Source organism: Phaenicophaeus curvirostris, chromosome 5, assembly GCF_032191515.1.
Source record: "Phaenicophaeus curvirostris isolate KB17595 chromosome 5, BPBGC_Pcur_1.0, whole genome shotgun sequence".
NCBI classification, from domain to species: Eukaryota; Metazoa; Chordata; class Aves; order Cuculiformes; family Cuculidae; genus Phaenicophaeus; species Phaenicophaeus curvirostris.
The window spans coordinates 59000671-59024743 of NC_091396.1; the positions used below are offsets into that span (position 1 = coordinate 59000671).

Consider the following 24073-nt stretch of genomic DNA (forward strand, 5'->3'; position numbering starts at 1 on the left):
GCAGTGGGGAATTTGCTTTCTGCTGCCCACACGCTTATTTCTTTGGATAACTGGGTGTTGTTTTCCTGAGGTTTTCCAGTCTCATTTTCTATTAGCACCAAATTCTCTGCTCAGTTATTATACTTCTGTCCAGCCTGCTGTTGGTTTCCAAAGAAAAGCAGCCAGTAACTAAGCATATAAGCGCTCTGTTTTTGCCTGCTCAGCAGTGGAAATGCTGGGTTTTGAAAACCAACTACTAATTTTAGGAGTCAAAAGGCTCCTACATTCTGAACTTTGTGGTGCATCTTTTTTAAAGACAGAGAAGTTAGCAAAAGAACTTTGCCAGTTCTTTGGGAACTTTTTTTACTTCTTTAGTTTTTTAAACATCTTAGAAAATTTTATATGTGAGGAAATTACAAAAAGCATGAAGCTATAGTAAATACCTGTTCTTTCTTGTTAGCAGGCTTACAAACAATGTATTTGGTTTGTGTAGTAGTGCAACTTGTTCATGGTAATGTCAGAGTAGTAATAATATCTGAGCGGTGACTTGAAAGAAAAAATTTAGTGGCTGACAAACAGCTTGAATCAAAGCACGGCAGTGTTTTGATTTTTATATTATTTTAAATGCACCAGACATTTACTAGGAAAATAAAATCCATATGGAGACTTTGAGTTTGCATATCAGAGTGAAATTACGTCACTCAAATATCTTCACTTTTCATTTCCTCAACAAATGCTTTTCTAGCATATTTTTTCAGAGCACCTCTGCATCGTTCAGTGTTGCTTAACGATGTGGGCTGTGCTGTGTCCTGCACAATTGGATCATTGCTAAAGGTGGAGTTACTTGAACTCCTTGTGGACTTTGTTGTGATGTTTGTGACTACCGCATTTGGGCACTTCACGAAGGCAGCGTGCTGGTCTGCCGGGCAAGTGGCTGGCAGTTCTCTTTCTGAAACAGAAGAGATTTACAGAGGATAAGGAGTACTTAAAAATTTTAGATTGACAAACTTGTGCCTGCGCAGAGCTTTAATTTTCCAAGATAGTTGGTCATAAATACTTTGCAGAGTGTGTGAAGAAATTGGATGTCCAAAAATGCAAGCTGGACTTCAAAAAAAAAAAGATTGAAGTGTTCTCCAAAGCGCTGCTCATTGCTGTGAGAGCTTCCTTTTTGTACCCCGGTCTCATTCACTTCACATCCTCCAAATGCTGTGCTGAATGAGCAGAGATCTTGTGGTGTTGGTGTTGTTACTGCCTAGATCTGTCCCTGGACAGATCCAGAGGATGCTTAGTGTAAGGAGGGGAGCCTTTGGTAAGAGGAGAGCTGGAAGACTGTACTACAATATATACATAAATGGCAGCTGAATGGGTCCTCCATTCATTATGACATTTCTTGTGTATACACTTAAGACTGAAACTTGCGTTTCCTGTAAAAAGGACCTGTTTTAATTCCAATGCCTGCTTTTTTCCCAAAGCAAACTTCAAAAATAGTTTGCAGCATTGAACCACCCACATGGGTGATAAATGCAGATCTCTAACATTTTAGCAATTAAAGTAACAAAATAATGGTAAATGATCATTTTCTGAGAACTTGCTGTTGGTGGGAAGGAGTTTGTCAGCAAGCCTGTGATTTTTGCTGTTAGCAAAAGGATGGCAGAATTGGAAATACAGGGTTCAGTTCCAGCTGTGATGCATGAATACTGTCATTGTTTTCCACTCGTTCCCCAGCAAAAGCATGTCTTATTTTTTTTACCCCTTCTACCCTTGCCCCAGCCACTTGGCTCTTCTCAGCCCCTTGCCCAAACACCTTCCTTCCACCAGTCAGATCCTCATTGCACCCATTTTTAATTCCCACTGCTGTTTCCTAATCCCAGTCCCCTCCTGTTGGCTCAGCACTCCACTCCCAGCCTGCCTCTCCACGCCCTCCCGATTTCCAGAGGTTTTCCTTCGCATCTTTCTTACAGTTCCCAGTCTCCCTGCATTTTCACTAGGTCCCTTCCTGGGTTTGTCTCTCATAAGCCAGAACCAGACCTCTTCTCCCTCTGGCTGCCAGAAGGGATGCTAAAGCTGAGCAGTCTCCTGTGAGCCCAGCTGCTGGGTTGTGACTTTGTGGAGGTGGCACATAAAATGTTTTGTGTTGGAAGGGCCCTTTAAAGTTCATCCAGTCCAACCTCCTGCAACAAGCAACCTCCTTCAACTTGTCTTCAACTCGTCTTCAACTTGATCAGGTTGCCTAGAGTCCTGCCCAACCTGCCTGTGAATGTTTCCAGGGAAGGAGCAATTTACCACCTCTATAGGCAACCCGTGTCAGTGTTTCAGCACCTGCACTGAAATTCCTTCCTTATATCTAACCCAAATCTACCCTGTTTTAGTTTAAAACCGTGGCAGAGTTCGGTGTAAAATGAGGTTTTTGCCCTGAGTGGGATGGTGGCCTGTGTACAAAGGAGATGCAAGAGGATGAAATGTTCTCAGCGAGGCTGTAATCTGAGATTTTTAGTAACTAACAAAAGCCTTAAGTGTGAACAAACTGGTATTTTTTTATCTTCTTCTCCCCCTCAGTCTTATACCTTGGCCAAATTCCGGCACATTTTTGTATCGTGAGAACATCTAAGACATAGCACTTTCTTCCATATAAAATCTCTTTTCCAAGGTTTTGGAAGGAGAAATATTTTTGATTTTCAAAAGAAAAAGTAGTGATCTGCCTATATGAAAGCTTTTTCTTATCCTCATTTTTGGAACTGTTTTGGCTGAAATTTTCTGTTGAGGGGAAGATAAAATCAGTTCAAAGCAGACAATTCAGAAGGGAAGTTTTACTTTTGCTGGTTGAAATATGTCAAGGTTTTAAATAGCTCAACACAGGCTCACATAGTGGGAAGTGTTGGCAGCTGTAAATATATAGTTACATCCAGCAGGTTAATACAGCCAGTATGGCGGTACTTTCATTAACATAAATAACTTCAAACACTCTCTATTTTAATACTTATGTGTAGTGCTACTGCAATAGAGGCCGGGGACATATCTGAGCCCTTTGCCATCAAGTGACCTCACGCGCAGGCTGTTTTTTTCCAGAGTGGTGGCAGGAGGTTGGCATTGCCAATGGGTTGATTTTTGTGTATTGGGACTTGCATGCTGAAAGCTCTGCAAGAGTTTACCTGTTAAAAGGAGAAATATCTTTCACCTTTTCCAAAGAAGAAGGAGACTTAGAAAAGATGAGTTTGTGTTCTGTCGCTCCAGTGTCTGCCAAACCATTCCCACTGCTTGGAAATGCCCCAGTCTGCACATGTTTGCAGATAGTTCATGGCCTTCTTCTCGGTGCGGTGCTGTTTTGCTATTGGAAGACATGATGAAGTACTTTTAGTCTAGAAAAGAAATAAATAAAACATTTAAAATTTGCCACTTTATGACCACAAGGAGATGAAAATGAGCTGTTCTGAGTCTTTTCTTGCCTTGATGGCAGTTCTCGCCAAGGGGCTGCATCTTCTCACTTCGTTGGTTAACGCTGTTATAATGTGGAAGTAGAAGTCAATTCTTTGCCATTATGCAGCTGCTGTTCTTAATCGTTGATATAGTGTACTGAATTACATTTAGGCATCTAATGAATTACCTCAAATCCAAAACACATTCACACTTGGAAGTGCACTTCTGTTATTACTTGATGTTGAGAGCTTTGCTGTTTTTCACGGAAGAATCTGAAGTTACCCAGTGACTTAGATGATAATCAGTTTTCTTGAGAAAAGACATGATGTTATTTCATACATTCTCCTACTTTTGAAGCCACTCATTTGCAAGTTAGTAAGAAAGCCATTAAATTAATTCCATGCAATGACTTGTATTACTGCCGTGAACATCACTGGGCTGGACTGGTCAGAGAAGTATTATGCCAGGGTGCTTGCCTTGAGTTTTGGGCATGGAAGACAGGGTTGAGAGGAGCAGCTTCCATTCAGATGCTCATTATCAGCGTTCATTATCAGTTCAACGCAGATCTCAAGGTTCTTGTTGTCAGACAAGGAACTGATGGCGATCCATAAGTACTTTTGTGTGAATTTGCAATAGGGGATATTGCTGGGTTCGGTGAGTGTGTTCTTACCTTGAGACCTTGAACGTGTTTCTTCCATGGCAGCACTTTGTAGAATTAAGAACAGTGACTTAATGTTAGGTTTACTACTAAACAAGCCAGGCAATGCTTATGACTTGTGAATTCAGTGCTAATTGAGTGATTTAATTTCCCTACCTATTTGCCAGCCTCAAGGAGATGTAAGCTGTCAGGGGAATAAGAAGAAACAGGGATTGTTTTGTGTGTATATTTGTATACATTTTGGACAGCTGAAAAAATGGTTGCAAATCAATCCATGCATGTCGTTGAGTCATAAAATGCCATTTAATATATATTGTTGATTAGCCTGTACTTTATTCGTAGAAATCTCTCACAGCTATTTGCCTTGTTTGCAATAACCTTCCAAAATGTTACGAATGCTTGTTATTGCTTTAGGTTTTTAATTTCAATTAAGGTGTTCTTTATACCTTCTTTCTGTTTCTCACCCTCTCCCCATGCAGTTAGTACAGATGATGTATTATCAGGAAAGGTTTTCCACAGTAGTGGAAGTGACTAGCTGTTGGATCTGTACGTGTGGTTGAGTTTATCTTCTGTAAATCAAAAGCACACCTCCTGCACACAATACAGGATGTTTTTGTCAACCTAAGCTAGTATGTTTTCTGACTTTTTTCTCCTGCGGGTAAATTAGCCCTTTCACTTCCAGCAACTTCCAGCGCTCACAGACCTTTCACTTTAGTCTTTTTTGAGGCTTCATTTCACTGTGGCGCCAGCTCTGGCTTGCTCTCCTTGACGGTTCTCTGTCGCTGAGTTTTTCTTTGTCTAGTCTCCTGACTACATGTTTTGGTTATCTTGCAGTGCTCTGAACAAGTGGTTTTGAGAGCAGTTGGAGGCACGGTGAGCACCACTTCCTGCCACTCTGCAGTCGGTGCGGCTGGCGTGCAGCTAGCCTGGTCACCGTCTGCTTGCACGTGGGACGTGCCATCACAGCCGGGCTGCCCTGTGCTTCTGAGAATGCGTTGGAGTTTGCAGTTCTTGGTTTGCGAAATGCCTTGCAGATAAGGTTGAGACCATCCCTGAGCTGCCCTGGAGAGCAAAAAGTGTGTGGATGTGGGTGCTCCACTGATACATCTTCTTAGTTTCCTTTAATGGAGAAGGAAAGACCAGTTTGAGCCTGGCCTGTTTTCCAGGATGGGTTGCATGATATGCCCATTGGGCTGACAGGTGAAAAAGGCAAGTTGAGGCTGAGGGCTGGTTTCTTACAGTCAGTTTACCTTGTAGAATTGTTGTCCTGGGGCCGTCTTGCAGTCTGCCCTGTGAGGTTTTTGAAGGTCTGCATCCAGCATTGCTATCTGAAAATCTTGGCTGTAGGACTCTGAGATATACTTGCTAATTTATATTCTATCAGCATTGGTCTGATCGACACGGGTGGTGGTTGTTTTTATTAGTTTGCTAGTCTTGTAAGTCTGGTGGTGAGAACATGGCATTATGGATGTTTTCACTGGCATCAATATTCATGGTAGTTACCAGGAAACATCTCCAGGCAGGAAACATGACCACAAACAGTGCGAGAATAGGAAGATATAGAGAGGAAAAAGATGGTAGTTCCCCCCTACATTTAAGTACATTTTGCTTTTCGTGCTTGTGATTTAACAGATGTCTTCTTCTTTGTGCAGGGCTGTAATTGAAGTACAAGATGGCAAGAACCAGCCACAGCAACTATGTGCTTCAGCAGCTAAACAACCAAAGAGAGTGGGGCTTTCTGTGTGACTGCTGTATTGCTATCGATGATATTTATTTTCAAGCACATAAAGCAGTTCTTGCTGCGTGCAGCTCCTATTTTAGGATGTTTTTTATGAACCATCAACACACTACAGCCCAGCTGAATCTAAGCAACATGAAGATTAGTGCTGAATGCTTTGATCTGATTTTACAGTTCATGTATTTAGGAAAAATTATGACAGCCCCTGCCAATTTTGAGCAATTTAAAGTGGCCATGAACTATTTGCAGCTATATAACGTACCTGAATGTTTGGAAGATATACAGGACACGGACTCATCTAGTTTAAAATGTTCATCTTCTGCTTCTAGTACTCAGAGTAGTAAAATGATATTTGGTGTGAGAATGTATGAAGACGCGCTTGCTAGAAATGGCAGTGAAGCAAACAGGTGGGGCATGGAGCCACCAAGTTCAACAGTAAACACGTCCCATAACAAAGAGCCTGATGAAGAAGCTTTGCAGCTAAACAGCTTCCCGGAACAACTGTTTGATGTCTGCAAAAAGACCACCACGTCCAAGTTCTCTCACACAAAAGAACGCGTGTCACACTCGCGCCGTTTTGGAAGAAGCTTCACTTGTGACAGCTGCGGGTTTAGTTTTAGCTGTGAAAAGCTACTGGATGAGCATGTGTTAACGTGCACTAACAGGCATTCTTACCAAAGTGCCAGGTATTACAGCACTGAAAAAACAGACTTTGGTGAAAAAGACTCTACTTCTAAAATAATCTCCACACAAACGGAAAAATACAAGGGGGACTCGAGCCAAGCGGCGGATGGTTCATCATCTCCTGTGTCAAACATCACGAGCAGAAAAAGCAGCACAGTTGCCTCTGAGACATCAGGTGAAGAAGGAGGTAGAGCCTCTGAAAGGAAAAGGATTATCATCAAGATGGAACCCGAGGACAACCCTGCAGATGAGCTGAAGGATTTTAATATTATTAAGGTGACAGATAAAGACTGCAATGAGTCTTCTGACAATGACGACCTAGATGATGAACAGGAGGAGCCGCTTTACAGATACTACGTTGAGGAAGAGATCAGGGAGAAGAGAAATGCTCGGAAGACTCTAAAATCCCGTTTATCTGTGGATGAGGATGAAAGAAAGTGTTTGAAAAGTCCGCGGCACCTTAACAGGAAGGCTCCTTCAGTACAGGAAGACGTGGAGAATGCTCCCTGTGAACTTTGTGGGCTAACAATCACCGAGGAAGATTTGTCCTCTCATTATTTATCCAAACACATAGAAAATATATGTGCCTGTGGCAAGTGTGGTCAAATACTGGTCAAAGGCAAGCAGCTACAGGATCATGCACAGACCTGTGGAGAACCCCAGGATCTGACCATGAATGGTATCCGAAATCCTGAGGAGAAAATGGACTTGGAAGAAAACCCCGAGGAGCAGTCGGAAATAAGGGACATGATGTTTGCAGAGATGCTAGAGGACTTCAGGGATGGTCACTTCCAAATGAACAGCCTTCAAAAAAAACAGTTATACAAGAATTCTGCATGTCCTTTCCGATGCCCCAATTGCGGTCAGCGTTTTGAAACTGAAAACCTAGTGGTTGAACATATGTCAAACTGCCTGGAGCAAGATCTGTTCAAGAACTCCATGATGGAAGAGAACGAGAGGGATCATAGACGTAAGCACTTCTGCAATCTTTGTGGGAAAGGATTTTATCAGCGTTGCCACTTGCGGGAACACTATACCGTTCATACCAAGGAAAAACAGTTTGTTTGTCAGACATGTGGGAAGCAGTTCTTAAGAGAGCGCCAGTTGCGGCTCCACAATGATATGCACAAAGGCATGGCCAGGTATGTCTGTTCCATTTGTGATCAAGGAAACTTCCGAAAACATGACCATGTACGGCATATGATATCTCACTTATCAGCTGGAGAGACTATATGCCAGGTCTGCTTTCAGATATTCCCAAATAATGAGCAACTGGAGCAGCACATGGATGTTCATCTGTACACATGTGGAGTATGTGGAGCAAAATTTAATTTGAGGAAAGATATGAGATCTCACTATAATGCCAAGCATTTGAAAAGAACATAAGCGTAAACATACTGTTAAAATATTAAGCTGGCAGCAGAGAGAACACCAAAGCAAGGCATACAGTATAGCAGACAAAAATTGAAAAACAACAAAAAATTGAGAATAAGTCTCTTTTTTTATTATTTTTTTAAGACCCTCCTAACTATAGGTGTCTATTTAGGCTTATTAAGTATATAGCTTTGAAAAGCATTATGTGTTTAAGTATTACATTTTCACTGTTTCCTAATATCAGTTTCTGTTCTTAATTTTATTGTTTTACTAAGTAGATATACAAATCATTATTTTTAAACTGTAGATTAAAAGCACAATGTTACCCCTTCACTGACTGCTATTAAACAGTTCTCGGATCCATGTCCGTTAAGATGAGTGCTTTAATATTTCCACGTGTTGTTTCTTCATGTGAAAATTTTAGATCACAGCAATTAATGTGCAAGAGCATAACTGTTTATACTCCTCAATTAATTTTCAAAATGAAAAAAAAAAACCCTCAATACCAAGAAATAATCCTTTGCTCTTTGACTTGGCTGTAAGGGCAGAGCTGGCTGTCCTGGTCCTCTGCTCCTTGGCTTTGTTGGAACCTGTATCCCAGGGGTGAGAGCGCGTAGGCTCAGTTAAACCTTGCAGACTTGGACTGGTGTGCGCAAAGGGAGAGGGAGTTGATGGCTAATGGGATAACCAAGGAGATCCCAGCAGAGCGGTCATTTTCCAGACTTGAAGTCCTAGGAGAACTGTACAACTGATGTTGGCCTTTCGTTTTCTGTCTCTACCTGCGTGGGTGTGTATAACCTGCTTATTCTGATACATAAGGGAAGAGTGGCTGTGGTGGGTTGCTAGGAATGCAGAATGGTGATGCGCATCGAAGACTGCATTTCTCAGCCTAGCTGTAAATGGTGCCTTGCTGCTTGTGTTGGAGAGGTAAAAAGTGGGATGGGTGTGAAGATAGTCCCATTGCTTGGGTGGGGAGGGGAAGGGGGAGCGTGGCTCACGTGAACCTTAGCGGTTTTGTTTCTTGTTTTCACAATACTTTCTGAATGTTCTGTTTCTCAACAAGAATATAACAAGAAAAGACTGCAGAGTTTGTTTAATAAATGTAAAGACATTCTATGCCTTTTAAGATTCCTTTCTGATTCTAGTATAGCCCTATTCTGTGTAGCTTGTCTCTTAATTTAATTGAATTAAAAAATCCTGCTAAGTACCATCTGACATCAATTCCATGAGGCAGTTTGGCCTTTGAGAGCAGGACTGACTTTGACTCTTAGGCTCCAGCTGTGCAAAGGTTTAAGTGTGTGATTTTTGATGGGGGGTTGGAAAGGATCCTAATACGTAACAGTGGAGAGGACTATTGAAAAATAAAACCTAGCAATATTTTCTCCCAGCAGATCTCACTTTATCAGAGAAGGTAGTAATGCTATTTCCCACTGAGCTGTGGAAGGAGGAAAGCAACGTAGATCAGCAGTTAAGGCAGTTGGACTAGGTGATCATTGTAGGTCCCTTCCAACTGAAATTCTCTTTTCTATCACCTCTTGTGCCAGTTCTGGGGTTGAGAACAGGAGCCAGGAGTTGAGGGTCTAGTCCAGGGCCTTCATGTGCTTGTTGCTGTCGGAGTTGAGTGTTGATCCCATCCCATTCCCTGGGGATTATGAGAAGTATTGAGCTTCAATGTTAGACTACGTAGAGAAATTAACACACTCCAGAATCTCCCCTATAACTCTTTAAATCAGTATGAGTTGCCTTGCACTTATTCAGTTTTAAATGTGCCTTAGAATTTCTCTTGCTTGGTAGACATACGCAGTTCTGTGGTGATGGAGGAGGATCCCACCACCAGACCTCAATCCTGAGCCAGCAGCTGGCTCCCCGGGCACCGACTGCTTTGTGTGCAGTTTGGACCTTCAGAGTTTTGCCGTAACTGCTCAGTTCTATGTTTTTTTGTTTGATGCTGAAGCCAACCAGGTCATGAAAAACACCAGGGCCAGAAAGACCGTGGACATGAATGTGATCCAGCATTTTGGTTAACTGGGAGCTTCCCCCTTCTTAAGGTTTATTCCACATTCCCCATCCCAGTGTTTAAGAGTTCAAATAAGAAATGGGATGGGGATTTTAAGACTTTTCATCACTGGCATCAGTGGTAAGACAATTATAAGGCTCTTCAGAAGACAGAATATTTAACTATAATGATCATCCTAGAGATGAAGTAGCCAAATGCTGCACAGTGATTCTCTGACAAGCAGGTTATTGCTTATGGTATCAGCTATGGCTGGACTGGGAAAAGCAGCCAAGGGAAGCGAGGGAGGACTGGAATGCACTGGGCGAGCTGGCAGAAGAATCTTGGGGAGCTGGAGGAGTAGGAAGGCTGAGTGGGAACGGAGATCCTGAGTGGGAGGGAGTGGTGAAGAATGGAGGGGCAGGATTAGAGCAGTGCAGGGGGAAGCAAATCCCAAAGGTGGCATGGAGGGGGCGGGTGGAGGAGTGGATAAAATGTGCTGTAGACGCCTTTGAGATGAGAGTGAGAATGACTCAGCTTGGCTGGGAGAGCTGTTGGCCTGGGTGATTAGCTCACTACGGCACAAACTCAGAGTGCGGGTTGCGTACCAAGTACAGCCAGCCCTGTGCGTGTTCATGGTGATATGTAAAAGCAGGGAAACAGCATGGGACTATTGAATAAAAAGCCTGGAGTGAGGAGGAGTTTGACTTCAGGGAGAAGGGGTGGGTGCTGAGGAAGCCTGGGGCTGGTTGCTCCTGGGACAGGGTTGTTCTCCCCAGAATGGGACAATATCTGCAGAAGAGTGAAATGTTTCAGCCTTCCTACTGTGGTAAAAACTACTGTGGAGACAGAATGAACGCAGACCTGACAAAAACCTCAACTGCAGTTACGATATCCTGGAAGTCTTGCTGTAACTTGAAAGATAGTGAAGGGGAAACAAAATACTTCATTATGAGTTCTGTTTCTTCTAAGGAATTTGTACTTCTCAGTCATCATAGCCTAGTTCCTTTGCATCTCCTTCCTGCACTATGTGAATTGTTAGGAGTGTAAAACCTTTCAAGCACTTAAGGATCTTTGAGAGTGGAGGTGCAAGGTGTACATTGCACAAGGTGTAGCCAGGAAGAAAAAGACTTGCTGGATTTTTTGACATATTTTAGAGCGGTTTGCTATTCTTATTTTTTGAGATTTTTTTGCTCTGTTGTCTTCCTCATTTTTGCAGTAGTGTGGACTGTGATCCTGAAAATAATTTATAAGTAGCCAGCCTAACTCTTAGCTTTCAGAACTTACTGAAAATTAAAGAAAGGGAATTCATAAAGACCTGCAATGAGATCCAAAATATTGCAAAAGCTGTTGAGCTTCTTTATTGGCAACTTGTTAATTCAAAGAGTATTTACATCTGTGTACAATGATATTTGTAGCCAGAAGGTCCACAGAGGAGATCTTGATTTGAATATGTTAGAACGTCACAGAATTCTGAGGATTTATGCTTTTAATAGGGAAATCCTCTAATATTTTCAGTTGATAAAGTACAATCCAGCATATTTTTTATTCAGCGCTGAAGACAGAAAATGAACTGTCCTGGAGAATATATTACAAAGATATTGTACTTTGAGTACACTATTGTACCTGAACACACTAGTGCTAAACCATTCAGAGTATCTCGGGTGTTGATGATGATATAAGTTTGCTCCTGAAGGCAGTGCCACCTTGGGCCCTGGCAGCTTCTTCTTCCTCCCTTCCAGTTTTGGCTCTCATATCCAGTGTGTGTCACCCGCTTCACTGGCAAAAAGCACGTATTTATGTAGCTTCACAATGAGCTGAATCAAACAACGGACTTTTTAAAATTCCCAGTGGGGCTGTTTTTTTGGCTGGATCAGTTCCCTGCTATGCTTCCCTCTCCGGGTCTGTGTCAAGTCTTGTGCTAGCACAATAGGAGGGGTGTCACAAGGGGAGAAATGAGTGGTTGGGAGGGGGCTCCTCTGCTTAAATGAGCTGTGCTAGAACTCAAAAGCACATCCCGAGCTTAACTTTATCTGAGACAAATGAGACACATCTATGCTATCTGCCCTCTTTATGAGAACTGGAAACATTCCCCTCCAATAGGCTCTGGGTGTTGCAATTAGGGGAGATGATCATCTCGTTTTTAGTCTAATATGGAAAGCTTGGGATAATTCCTTGCGTAAGTTAAGGAGATGCCAGCAATACCTGTTACTATCCCTGTGTACCTGTTTCTAACTTTTAAGTGCTTTCTAATCTGAAAGTTTTAAAATCAAATGTCCAGGATCCGGTGGGTCTCTTCCAACCTGGTTATTCTATGATTCTATGATTCTATGAAATAGTCTATCTTCCATAATTCACAGATGGTTTGATGCTCGTCACAGACTTAAAGACCTACAAGACAAAGCATGACTAATTAGACTTTATAAAAGTCTGCTGAAGGCTAGAAAATAGGAACGCATTTTTAAAGGTGGCATTTCTGTAGTTCTTGGCTATAAACCAGTCTCCTGTGTTTTCTTCCAACAAACTCGTAAATACTGCTGTGTATTTTTTTGAGACGTGTTAGTAGCCTGAGATTTTTGAAGGGTGGAAGATGCCAAAAACCAGGACACGTTTTATAAATTAAGTGTCTTCTGCCACTTATACAGACACTTCTACAATTCTGGATTTAATTGTGATTTCATTTTATTTTTTCATGTGAAAGGCAAATTTTAATTTGTTACAGGGTGACAGAGCTCATGACTCGGGAATCAGTTCATCATGACTATAAATATACAGCCCTGAAACAAACAGTCCATGTTCCTTTTCAAGTACTTGAATGACCAGCGCCAACTTTACAAGAGAAATGCTATTGGATTTCTTTTGGTCATTTTTACACAAAATTTTTCATTTAAGCCGTAGAAAAACAATGTTGTGCATCATGCTTTTAGAGAAATTGTTTTCAGTAATTTATGCACATCCGCTATATAAAAGTAGTTGAAAATATGTTTTTAAAGTTTCATATCAGTGTGTTCATGGGAACATAACAAAATTATGAAATGAGAAATCGGCAGATAGTCCAAGGCCAGATTATGACTGTCTGTTTTGCATAACTAGTGTGGCACACATCACCTCAAGAACCTAGAATTTCAGAAGTGGTCAGTATCTCTGATTATCTTGCAAGGGAACAGAAGGATTTAATCCTTTCCTGTGCCTTCTGGCGTACTAGAACTACAGTAAGTCTTACTGCAGCTACAACTGCAAAAACAATGCTGCATCTTACATTTCCTATGGGGAAAAAAAAGTAGCTCTTTCCGAGCTGTTCAGGAACTCCCCTCTCTGATGAAGTCCTGATGCTGCTATTGTTTTTACTCATACTCAACTGTGATTTGCATCAATGAGATTTTGGGTGTAGTAATTTTTTTTGTTGCAAGTAAGAGATTATCTCAGTAAGTATGTCTTGTGGTTCTCTAGACATCCCAAGACTCCTGACAGAGAAAGACAAGAGAGCATTCCTTAAAGGCCTCAAAATCCTGAAAGCTGTGTGGATTGTGGGAAGTCCACTGGAAATCAGGACTGTCTGCAAATCCTTGATTTCCTTACCTGTCTGTCAGGCAAAGTGTCAGCAATTGCCAAGTTGTCTGCAGCAGCAGCATTCCCGACATGAAAGATGGAAAAATTAGTCTTTCCCCATCTCCCCTGATGATAACGTTGATATTTTAAAAATTCATCCTTTAGGTTCTTCTATTTATCTTCTGTATTTTGAAATAGAAAGATGTGCTTTCTTCCTGTTTTAAAGCAATGACTAGGGCTAAGAGCGTGCCTTTTATAATAGTTCTCACATCTTCAGTTGTACCTACGCAACTCAGTAACACCTATTCTCTCCTTTTTTAGGTAACCATCCCACTACATTGGGTATGGTCACCAGAGGGACTTCTGCTTCTGACTCCCCAGAAAATGAAAGGGAGAAATAAAATAATGTCCTTCTCTCCATGGCAAAAGCCCCAGGACCATGAAAGTTTGTGGAATTGCAGATAGCTGGCTAAAAGCCAAGATTACTCTTGGTTTTGGCAGTAAATACACCAAACTTCTGGTATTGGTTACACTCCTTCCTTTTATACAAGTCATGATTAGAGCATTTACTTAGGATGCTAAAGATGGTGCCTCTGTTTCGTCCTTGCTTATGGGGTTCCTGCGGGTAAAGAGTCCCAGCTACCAAACTACAGGGGTTCTGGTTTCTAGCCAGTGGTTATTTAATAACATTTAATATTTATACAATATTCCTCCTTCTGGAAAAAGATAGAGTGGTTTTGTAGAAGGAGGAAATACAGGATAGGATCCCTTGGAACTGATGAAAAAATTGTCTTAGTACATCCCATGGCCCAGGAGAGAGCTCATATCTCTGAGCTGCATTGTTATCAGGTAGATTAAACGTAATTTGTGCACACTTAGATGTACTGTAAAGCATGACACTGGCAGAGTCTGTGTGCCTGGTGGTATGAGGATTAGCCCCACCTAGTCTGCTTTCAGGCAGGATTGTGTTTCACTTAGATTTTACTGGCTGGGGCTAACATGGTCAAGTCTGCCAGAAAAGACAGAGGTCCTGAAGAACAGTAACTTAAAAAATGAAAAATAAGTCAGTTTAGACACAAGAAAACTGACAGGAACTGATGCAGTTCTTTCAGCTTTAGTTTGTTGCACAAATAAAGAGTTAAATAGTTCAAAGGCAGTTTCCTTTGAAGAATGTTTATTTGATCAAGTTCAGTGTGGCTTAGACCCCAAATAGAAATAGGAGCTTCAAACAGAGCAGTACTGTGAAAGCAGGGATAGTCTGTGGCCTTCCAGACCTCACAAACTATGTTGGCTTGTTGCACAGAGTCAAAATACAGATGTTCCTTAAAACACATATACATTAACTCAGTGCATTTCACACACCATCATCTTTTATCTTGGATCTGGTTCTCTCCTCAGTCACTGGGTCTGTGCCAAAGTCACTGAGATCCTGGATGAGGTATGGACTTCACAGTAAAAAGCGTGTATGGTGTGACTGGACCATCCAAGCTACTTAGGCCATTAGAGAACAGGCTTTGAGTGCCACTGCTCCAATTTACTCAGCTTGAGTACTACATCCTTTGGATTTTGGAACACTGCTTAACTTTGAATCTTGGGTCCCTTAAAGTGGCAGAAAGCAGGATGAGGAAGAACCCAGTGGGTGCTTCTCTTAAATGGAATCTGAAAGATTTTGTTAGCCGGGGGTGTTGTGCTTTTGCTTTTTTTCAGGCCCTTAGCTGGCTGAATCTTCAGACTTCCAATAAATGCACTAAGTGTTAAGAAAGCATTATTAATACATGATGAAATATGCCACATTCGGCCACTTAAAGTAACAAACTCATACAGATGCTGCAGATGCAGTGCTGGAACCTGGTGTCATGCCAGATCTGGAGTGTTATCTTTGATCCATCTCCAGATTTTCCTTTTATTTGTAAACATCCAGCTAATCACAGACTTCCTCTGACTTTTATGAAGTGGAAGAAACTGCATCCTTTGTAACATCTCTGAAGTGCTGTAACTTTGCATAGATTTCTGTGCTGGGGAGGTATGGGTCCATCTGGTGGCTAACTGGAAGCATGTATATTCCTATTCAAAAAGTCTCTGCAGTAGAGCAAAGTTTACTGTGTGAAGAGCAAAGCAGATCCTCCTGCAGCTGTGCATTCCTTAAGCAACTCCTGGTTTTAGGGTAGCTAGAGAATTTAGAGTCTGGGAGGATGGCACAACACTTTGCCTCTAATCTAGCTTACTGTAGGCTAAAAGCTATTCCCAGTGCTAGAAGTTCTCTGGTGTTCACAGTTCTGTATGTGCACCACATGACCACAGCTGGTGCAGATTAACAAATTTTTTGCAGTCTCATCAGAAAATCTAATTTAATATTCACAAGCAACCTACCTTCCCACACTCAGAGGTGGTCCCACACAGCACAGTCCATCTGTTTGAGGTTGGTGGTGTAAAGCAGCTCAGTCATGCCGCATGAACTGTGTACGATCGGCACATAACAGAGATCCTTGACTGTAAAATGCAGGCTGACATCTTAATAAACAGCGATGTTAAACACTGATATCGTCTGGGGAGAAATAATGTTCGCTTGCATACTGTAGTGAGAATACTTTTTTTCCTGTGTTAATTTACAAAAATGTATCTTGACCTTTGAGCTAGTCAGGTAAGAGCTACTTTGAGACAATGGCATCAATCCAATGAATTCCCCTCCAAGCTTTGAAGAATGTGTTAGGTAGACATATGGACTGTATGTGTACTTGCTGCCAGGACCAGCAGAGCCTTGAAGGTAGCTGTTTGCCCAAGACCATTGCCCTCGTGGCATGAGACAAAAGCCGTTTGTCCCAGACTGCTTTTTTGCCCACTATCGAGTATGTGACGTGGCACAGAGGGCAGATACAAATATACAAACAATTCTGGGCCTGGCATATGCTGGGAAGGCCTGGCCACATGTCATGTGGGGCATCCCGTAATGAGCATTGGAGTGCAGAGCACCACTCTCAAGGCTTTCCTCTCAAAGGTGTGCCAGGAAATTCAGCTCTGAGCTGGCCTTGAGAACCCTCTAGCAGGTAAGTAATGCACACAGCTGATAAACCTGGCAGCCTCAAAGCCCTTCTTGCTCCACAGTGTAGACACAACCCCTTGGTCCAGGGCTGCCGTAGTGCACCTAGAAATATCAAGTGTATACTAGCCAGAACTGGGATAAGAGTATACTTTGTACAATGTGATTTACTTACCTTGAGAAAGAAGTCAGTGTACCAAGTAGAACTCCCCTAAGGATTGTCTTTAAAATTTACATCCATGTGTTTCCAGTTTCTTGACTGTTCATATTGGATACAAAGCTGTTTGTGTTTGTCATAAATTAGTTTGGTCGAAAAAGGTTTACATGAGTTGTAAATACTTATGTAATTTACCTGCATTTAACCTAAAATAAGAATTTTGGGAAGGGGATTAAGTAAATGTACAACGGTTACCTCCGAGTTAAACAAGGGGAAAAAACCCAAACCCAAACAGACAGAGGCAAATATGAAGCAGTAAGAAGTATTCCAGAGTGGGGGTGTTCCAAGTCCAGGATGAGGGGAAACCATGCAATTTTTTGAGTGTCCACTAAGCCAAGCCATAAACCACTGCTGGAAAATAACACATACAGTATCGAAAATAAGTCCTGGGAGGCTTGAGAAACGATGTTTTTCTACAGCAAATCTTTAGCTGTTTTGAAAATGGAAGGCAAAGGAAAAAGAAACAAACAAAAGTTTCTGAAAAAAGATGAAAACATTGTTTAAGGTTAATTTGTGTTTTGGTGGGGTAGGGGTTGATGGAAATGAACCATTTGGCTTTTAAACAGAGTTCTTGACTGTGGTGGGTGCCCCGAATATAACTGAAGGATGGGTATTTAAGCAAAACCACAGCACATTGAGGTGGGAGGGACCACATCATGCTAGCAAATATAGTACTGGAGTGTGGGCTTCTGACTTTTAATATTTTTCTTGCATTTCTTTTCTGCATGGCAGTAGTGAAATAGGGACTTCTAAGCTTCTGAACAACTGAGAGAACCAGGTTTGAAGAAGACAGGAGGAAGAACTGGTCGGCAAAAGATTTCATAAAAACTCAGAACCTCATGTGCCAGATCTGAATTGGCACCACCCTTGCTTTTTTGACATACTGCAGCAATCGCAAAAGGCACCAAAGCTATCAAATTAGAACATGCAGTAAAAGTTGTTTTGGACTCCTCTTTGTATTATAAAGCTTCCTTCCTTGTGACTATTATTTACACCTGTTAAAAATAAATTTGAAATCTCCTTTCATGGAGCAGACAACCAAAAGGGGCAGATGCCAGGCGTTAAGGGCTGCACTGAAAGGAATTTGCAGAATTTGCTATTCACGTGCTGGAGAGTTCCTTTTCTGAAACGAGGCTTCTTAAATTTTATGTCAAAAACTGTTTAGATATTTTAGCTCAAACATTAGAAGTGTATACTCATGAACTAAAACTTACGTGTTTTCAGACAGTTAAAATGCTAAACTATAGAGTCTTAAAGAAAAACAAACAAACAAAAAGAGTATGATTTGAAAAACAAATCTTAAACACTGAGGCCAGAGGGTCCCTGAGGAAGGACAGGACGGTGAGAAAGATCCAGCTGACCCGATTCTCCCTGCTGCCATGATCATCATTTGCAAGCTGAAGAGGACCTGCATGGAGCACAGTTGTTGTATGTGGCAAGTAAAGAAATGGTGCTCCAGTTTTATTACAAGAATGGTGAAAATTTTGACCAACAAGGAGATGAAAATATGTGAAATAATCTTCACAGGGCACAAGGTGCACCTTGTTCTGGATCTAAGCCTTGCAAAAGCTGGCTTGAAGAGGAGAATCAGGCATTCATGTTCAGATTTGAGTGTTTTAGGAATTCTAATGTTTCCAGATAAGTAAATGATGGGGAAAAAAAACTATCCAGAAAACCAACAAGGCAGTAAATGTTTCAAATTAGGGCCAGTGTAGATTAAAAGAAATATTAATTTCTTTTGCTTGTCCCAGACAACAGTGGATCAGATTGAGACATGTGAGCAGACTAAACATGCTGATCTATATTCTGCTGTAGTTACGCATCTTACTAATTTACTCATGACTATAAGAGGGTGTTTCATTGTTCAGTATAACTGTTATCTCACAAAGAGTCTGTCTATAATTTTTAGAATTGGCATTATTTTCATTACTGTTGTTATAAAGTGTGTAAAACCTTGTCTGTATTACAGCTTGTATAGGGCATCTGTCTGTGCTTGCTTTACTCTTTTTGAGTTTATAAAGTTGCTATACAAAGGCAAGAAAAGATGCTCAGATATCTCTTAATGTAGTTGCCTAATCTAATTACATAGCCCCGAACATTTCAGCATATAGATGTTGAAGGTATTGGCCCTATTAACACAAAACATCTTAAACATTAATATAGGCATTTCAAAAGCCTTCTCTGCAATATTGGAATGCTGACACTTTTGTCCCAGTGGCTGTGCTGGCACAAATGGGAAGATGGTGAATATCTGAGCAAAGCCAGATACCACTAAGAACTCCACAGGGAGAAGGTATAATATAGCTAGGAAATGTAATAGGAAAAGGGATGTCCTTTCCATAGAGAACAGGAAGGGCCTTCACACTAGGACCACCAAAAGAAGGAGTGAAGGGAAATACGTTTATAGCATCACCTAAAGATAGGCCTTACAGGATACTAAACGTAGGAGATCTAGAACAGGCTGTCACTGTTCTGTAACTTAGCAATTATTTGTAATCTCTTATAGAGTATCAGTGAAGACATTCCAAGTTAGTTTTCATCAACTTTAAAGCTTATTCTGTGCTTTGATACAGTATCTTTAATAAAATATTCTTACAAATCTGCTTATTATTCTCATTTAATTCCATCTTATACCTGAGTTGATAACAGTCCTGGCAACAGGGTGAAGTTCCAGTTCTCCCCTGCTTCATCTGCTGCATTTTCAAGAGGGAAAGCTGAGATGCATAAAAATGAAATAATCATAGGAATGAAAGAGAATAAGAAAAATGTATAGCACTGCTACAGTTCTATTATTATAAAAATTCTTCACACTGAGCATTTAAGTGAATCTGAGAGATTAATCAAATTATATTGATCTTGGAGTGTGAAGTATTGGTCTTTGCCTATGTTTACAGTACACCATTTCCCTTGGTTAATATCTATCACCATAATTCAGCTTTACAATTATTGTCAATAATTACAATATGTTGTTTAACCCAATTCACACCAATTATAGACAAAATTCTCTGTTGTCATTCATTCACCTCCTGGACCATATACAGTATCCTTTCAATATCTTCAAATAAGACCAAGCAGAGTTCTAGTACACTAGAAGATAAGATTAGAATTCAAAATGATCCCACCAAGGTGCAGACATGATCTGAAAACATAAGATGTCATTTAGTAGGAACAAGGGCAAGCTGGAATCATTACCTGTGGAAGTAAATGAACAACTGTTTAATTTTTAGTGAAAATAACATGTTATTTTGTATCAAATTCTGAAAATGAGTCTGCAACATCACAGCTGTTGCAAATAAAGGTAAAAACTGAAATGTCTAAACCGGAGTATAATCTACTCCCTCAGAACTGCTAAAATGTAAGCTGGTAATGTCCCCAGTTTTGATCCCAGCACTTGAAAAAGAAGACGCAAGTTGCATGCAGGGAATCTGGGAGAAAGCCGTGAGAATGGAAGCTGAGACAACTTTGCCTTTGAGCATAGACTGAATGATTTTAGGTTATTCTACAGAAGAGATGGCAGAGGGGTGACACAATGATTTTCATACACATAAAAGCTGGTTGCATTCCAAAAATAGAATAACATGTTTTCTCCTATCTATAGTCAATAGGAATAGAAAGAATTGCCTAAAATTACAAGAAATGAGATTTTGGTTAGACACAAAATGAGACTAAATGACCTATTGCAGTCCTTTTCTGATCTGATTCTATGATTACTTGCAGACTGCTGGCTTTGAAGTCCCTTATTTATTCCTATCAGTAGAGCTGTCACTGACTGCAAAACAGGAGACTGCAGTGATAAGAAAGTAAAGAACAGACTGCCTAAAATGCACAGCACACCAGTTTATCTGGTTAGCACTAGTGATACTAACCTCAGCTTTTAATCATGCCCCAGCAAACCACCAGAAGTCTATGTAAATAAATGCACTTTAAAACCACTTAATTATAAAATAATTATTCCTTGAAGCATCAAACATTATTTTAATCAGTGATGACAACTTCCATGGTTTTATTGAGCCTAGTCAATCTGAGGCAGCCTGGCTTTAGTTGTGAGATGGTGTAATCAGCTATTTTATTTATTTAAAAAAATTAGCTCTGCAGATTACATGGAAAATCCTACAAGAGTAATCTGAACATATGCTAAAGATTAAAAAGCCAAAAGGTAAATAATGCCACATGTGTTTTTTAAACTCATAATTTAAACTAGTTTTATAATGTTAGGAGATCTGACTCATTATTTTTGAAATTCGGGTTTGGCAAAACTAGATTACTGTGCCCTGTATTCTGCTGTTCTGAATATTTCCCTGTTACTGATCATGCATTTGTATAATTTGCTGAAAACATGTTATACTGATTTGCAGATTTTTGTTATTCATAAGCACAAAGGAACACTTATTTTAAAAAAGATCATGTATTGTGGCTGCCTTACAAATGAACAAGGAGCATCTGTGTGCAAAAAGCTGAGGTATATAGCAACAAAGCAACACAATAAAGTTACATTGTTCCTCCCACATACACTATGATTTTTAACACAACAGCACCTTGTTAGAAGAATCTGTTGTCATTTCACACTGGTAGCTCTTGTCTGAATTCCAATTTCTAGAGATACATTCACAAATATAAGTGAGGTGATGAATTTCATCAAGGAAACGGTGTTGTGAGAAAGTATTACGTGTTCTTTGAACAGCTGTTGCTTAGACTTTTCTGAACAGATTGCTTTATTATAAAATAATTCATTTACCTTCACCAATACAGCCTGATTTATGCACTTTTCTGGATAGTTTTACTAGGGAAATTGATATTAAGGAAATGAACATGAGAGAAATGGATACTAGAATTTAAGGCCTAAGGTCTTCTGATCGTCAAACCTGAACACTCGATTGCATTTCAACCTCATTATTGTAATGACCCAAGAGGCCGATGCCTGATTGAACTGTAGCTTGTGTTCCCTCCTATTTTTATACTACATTGCCTTATCAATGTGGGGAAAAAAAAAATCTTCCTTTTATCGAGATAAAGATAAGGGTTGAGTTCCCAGTTCTGCTCTAGATACTAAGCTCTTGCTTCACTGAAGAAATCTAATATCATCTTCAGTTCTGGCTGGGTGCTGTAATGGAGAACAGCCTACAGCATATTACAGAATGCTGCTAACCAGGAGACAGAGGTGCATTATTGATCCTGAACACAAATAAGTGGATCAGAAAGAGGCCTGCTACTTCCAGAGGTGTCCACTTGCTGCTCGGGAAGTTACTATGAAAATATGGCTCACAGATTCAGGATGGGGGAATAACACCCAAATGTTTTGTTAAAGGGAAAATCAAACCTGTGTTCAAGTCCTCACCACAATGCTCGCTCTTTAATTTCTGAACCAGTCTGTTTGGCTCACCGAAAACATGCCTGCATAAAGCAACATAAAAGAAAATCATGTGGCTCTTCCCATATAAGAGGATGACTGCACAGAAGAGTTGGTTCACAAATTGTGCTGCAAGTCTTAAGAGAATTGCTGACAAAAGGCAGGCTTGTAATAGCTCTGCTGAGAAAAGAAAATAGGTCTAATGAGGTTTTAGAGGTTGCTCCCTCCAGTTAGACTGGACTTTCTCCTAGGAAATTGGTAAGAGATCATGGCAAAAACAACATCTGAGCTTCTGTTCAGGAGCAAAAGCTTACAAAGCAACTCAGACCTATACATGTAGTCATACAAGAAGAAAACAATATCTGTGTTTTCTGGAAAAGCAACTACTTCTGCAAGTATTTTCTGCGTACTTCTGCATTTTCTGGAGAAGAAATACATCTGCAACAGGCTAAATGGAATATTTGGTAGCCTGAGTCTACAGACCTTTTGATTTTTCCTGAGAATGGCCACGAGCGTGTCATTTACACCATTGCCATTAAAACGGCATGCGCATGCATTCCTCCAAGATCTTTTACCCAAATTTGCTCTAGCAAAACAACAATTCAAATGATGAAGTAAATAGGACTGAGGGAGTACTATCAGCATAAGCAGCAATCTATTAAGTGCAAACACGTCTTTACCAGGTTATCACTACATCTGGATATCAGCACAACCATACCAGGGCTGTACTAGTTATTGGGCCAAGGGAAACCCAAACAAGTTTTCTGGAGCTGTCATACTATTTTGTGCCTGGGCTGATAAAACACATAGCTAGACGCATTGGGTGAAATTAATGAAATGTCACTTTTAAATCTGATAAAACCTGTTTGATTACAGCTACACTTAAATGAGATATAAAATTAATTCTGCTGCAGAGACTTCTTATTGTGCTCATCAATATTGTTGCATTATGTCTTAGTCCATTTGTTCTCTCTACCTCTTGCTTCTGTACATATGTTTTTGAGGCAAGAATCCTCTTTTTACTCTGTTTCAGAGAGGCTGAGTTTGTACTGTAGCTACCAAAATGGGTTCTCGTGCATTTCTAGTGCTCCTAAGGGACAATCCTCACGAAGATACAAATAATAATATCTACTTTTCAGCTGAAACAGGATTTATCAACCAGCTCTCTTTGTATTCCTCTGGCATTTCTCCCTGTTCCATATGATACCATCAACTGAATAAAGTAGCAGTGAATTACAGGAAGAGATAGTTCAGAGATGAATCAGTCACCAGTTTAACTACAGGAGAAACTGGCACCCTTCCCATCAAAGAAATATGCATACGGTGTATACAGAGCGGCTCCTGTGGGAGGAAGGGAGAGCTGACAGTTTCCATTTTCCATTGACTTCGTTTGGATTTCTACAAGGTCAGAGCCCATGATAAAAAAATCACAAGCATCTGTGGAAGAATAATAGTTATGTAAGCAAGTACAGTATTTACTGTCAGAAACTGAAGCTCTTCCATCTCCAAACTACACCACGCATACTACACAAAAGGGGTGGAATCCTCATGTCTCGTAAAAATACACTAGTAGAAACATGGATGTTTTTGAACGGGAGTTACACTATCTGTAATAACTGCATGGACACAAATCATTAGAGGAAAAGTTGTTAACAAATATTTTCTGATGTCTACTATAGCATAATGCTGAAAGCTGGGGACAAGATTAATGAATGACTTAAAGCATTCAGTGTATTTAATCCTTCTTGCGTGTAAAGTCTATGGGTAGCAGACTTTAGCTATGCTTTTGAAGTAACTATGGAAAAGGAGCTCCTTACTAAGTATCCTAGAGGAAAAGAAAAGATCTTGGCATGGTATTTCACTTTCCTTACTAGAACGGGAATATTTTGAAGCATTTGTAAGGAAGAATAACTTGGAGGAACCGCTGCAGATTTCCATGTTTAATGTATTCCCATCAAAGCTGGCATGGTATTTTGCTTTCCTTACTAGAACAGAAATATTTTGAAGTGTTTTATCTCTAAGTAAGGAGGAATAACTTGGAGGAACTGCTGCAGATTTCTGTGTTTAATGCATCCCCATCAAA

The 24073-nt window shown here is 40.5% G+C and overlaps 1 protein-coding gene across 1 annotated transcript; it reads left to right on the forward strand.

The window, feature by feature from the left end:
* Window positions 1-3641: 3641 nt before the first annotated feature.
* ZBTB1 (zinc finger and BTB domain containing 1) lies at window positions 3642-19300 on the forward strand. Its single transcript, XM_069858889.1, has 2 exons — window positions 3642-7615; window positions 17376-19300. Exons 1-2 carry the CDS (start codon window positions 5724-5726, stop codon window positions 17410-17412), a joined length of 1929 nt encoding a protein of 642 aa, XP_069714990.1. The 5' UTR covers window positions 3642-5723; the 3' UTR covers window positions 17413-19300.
* Window positions 19301-24073: the final 4773 nt, after the last annotated feature.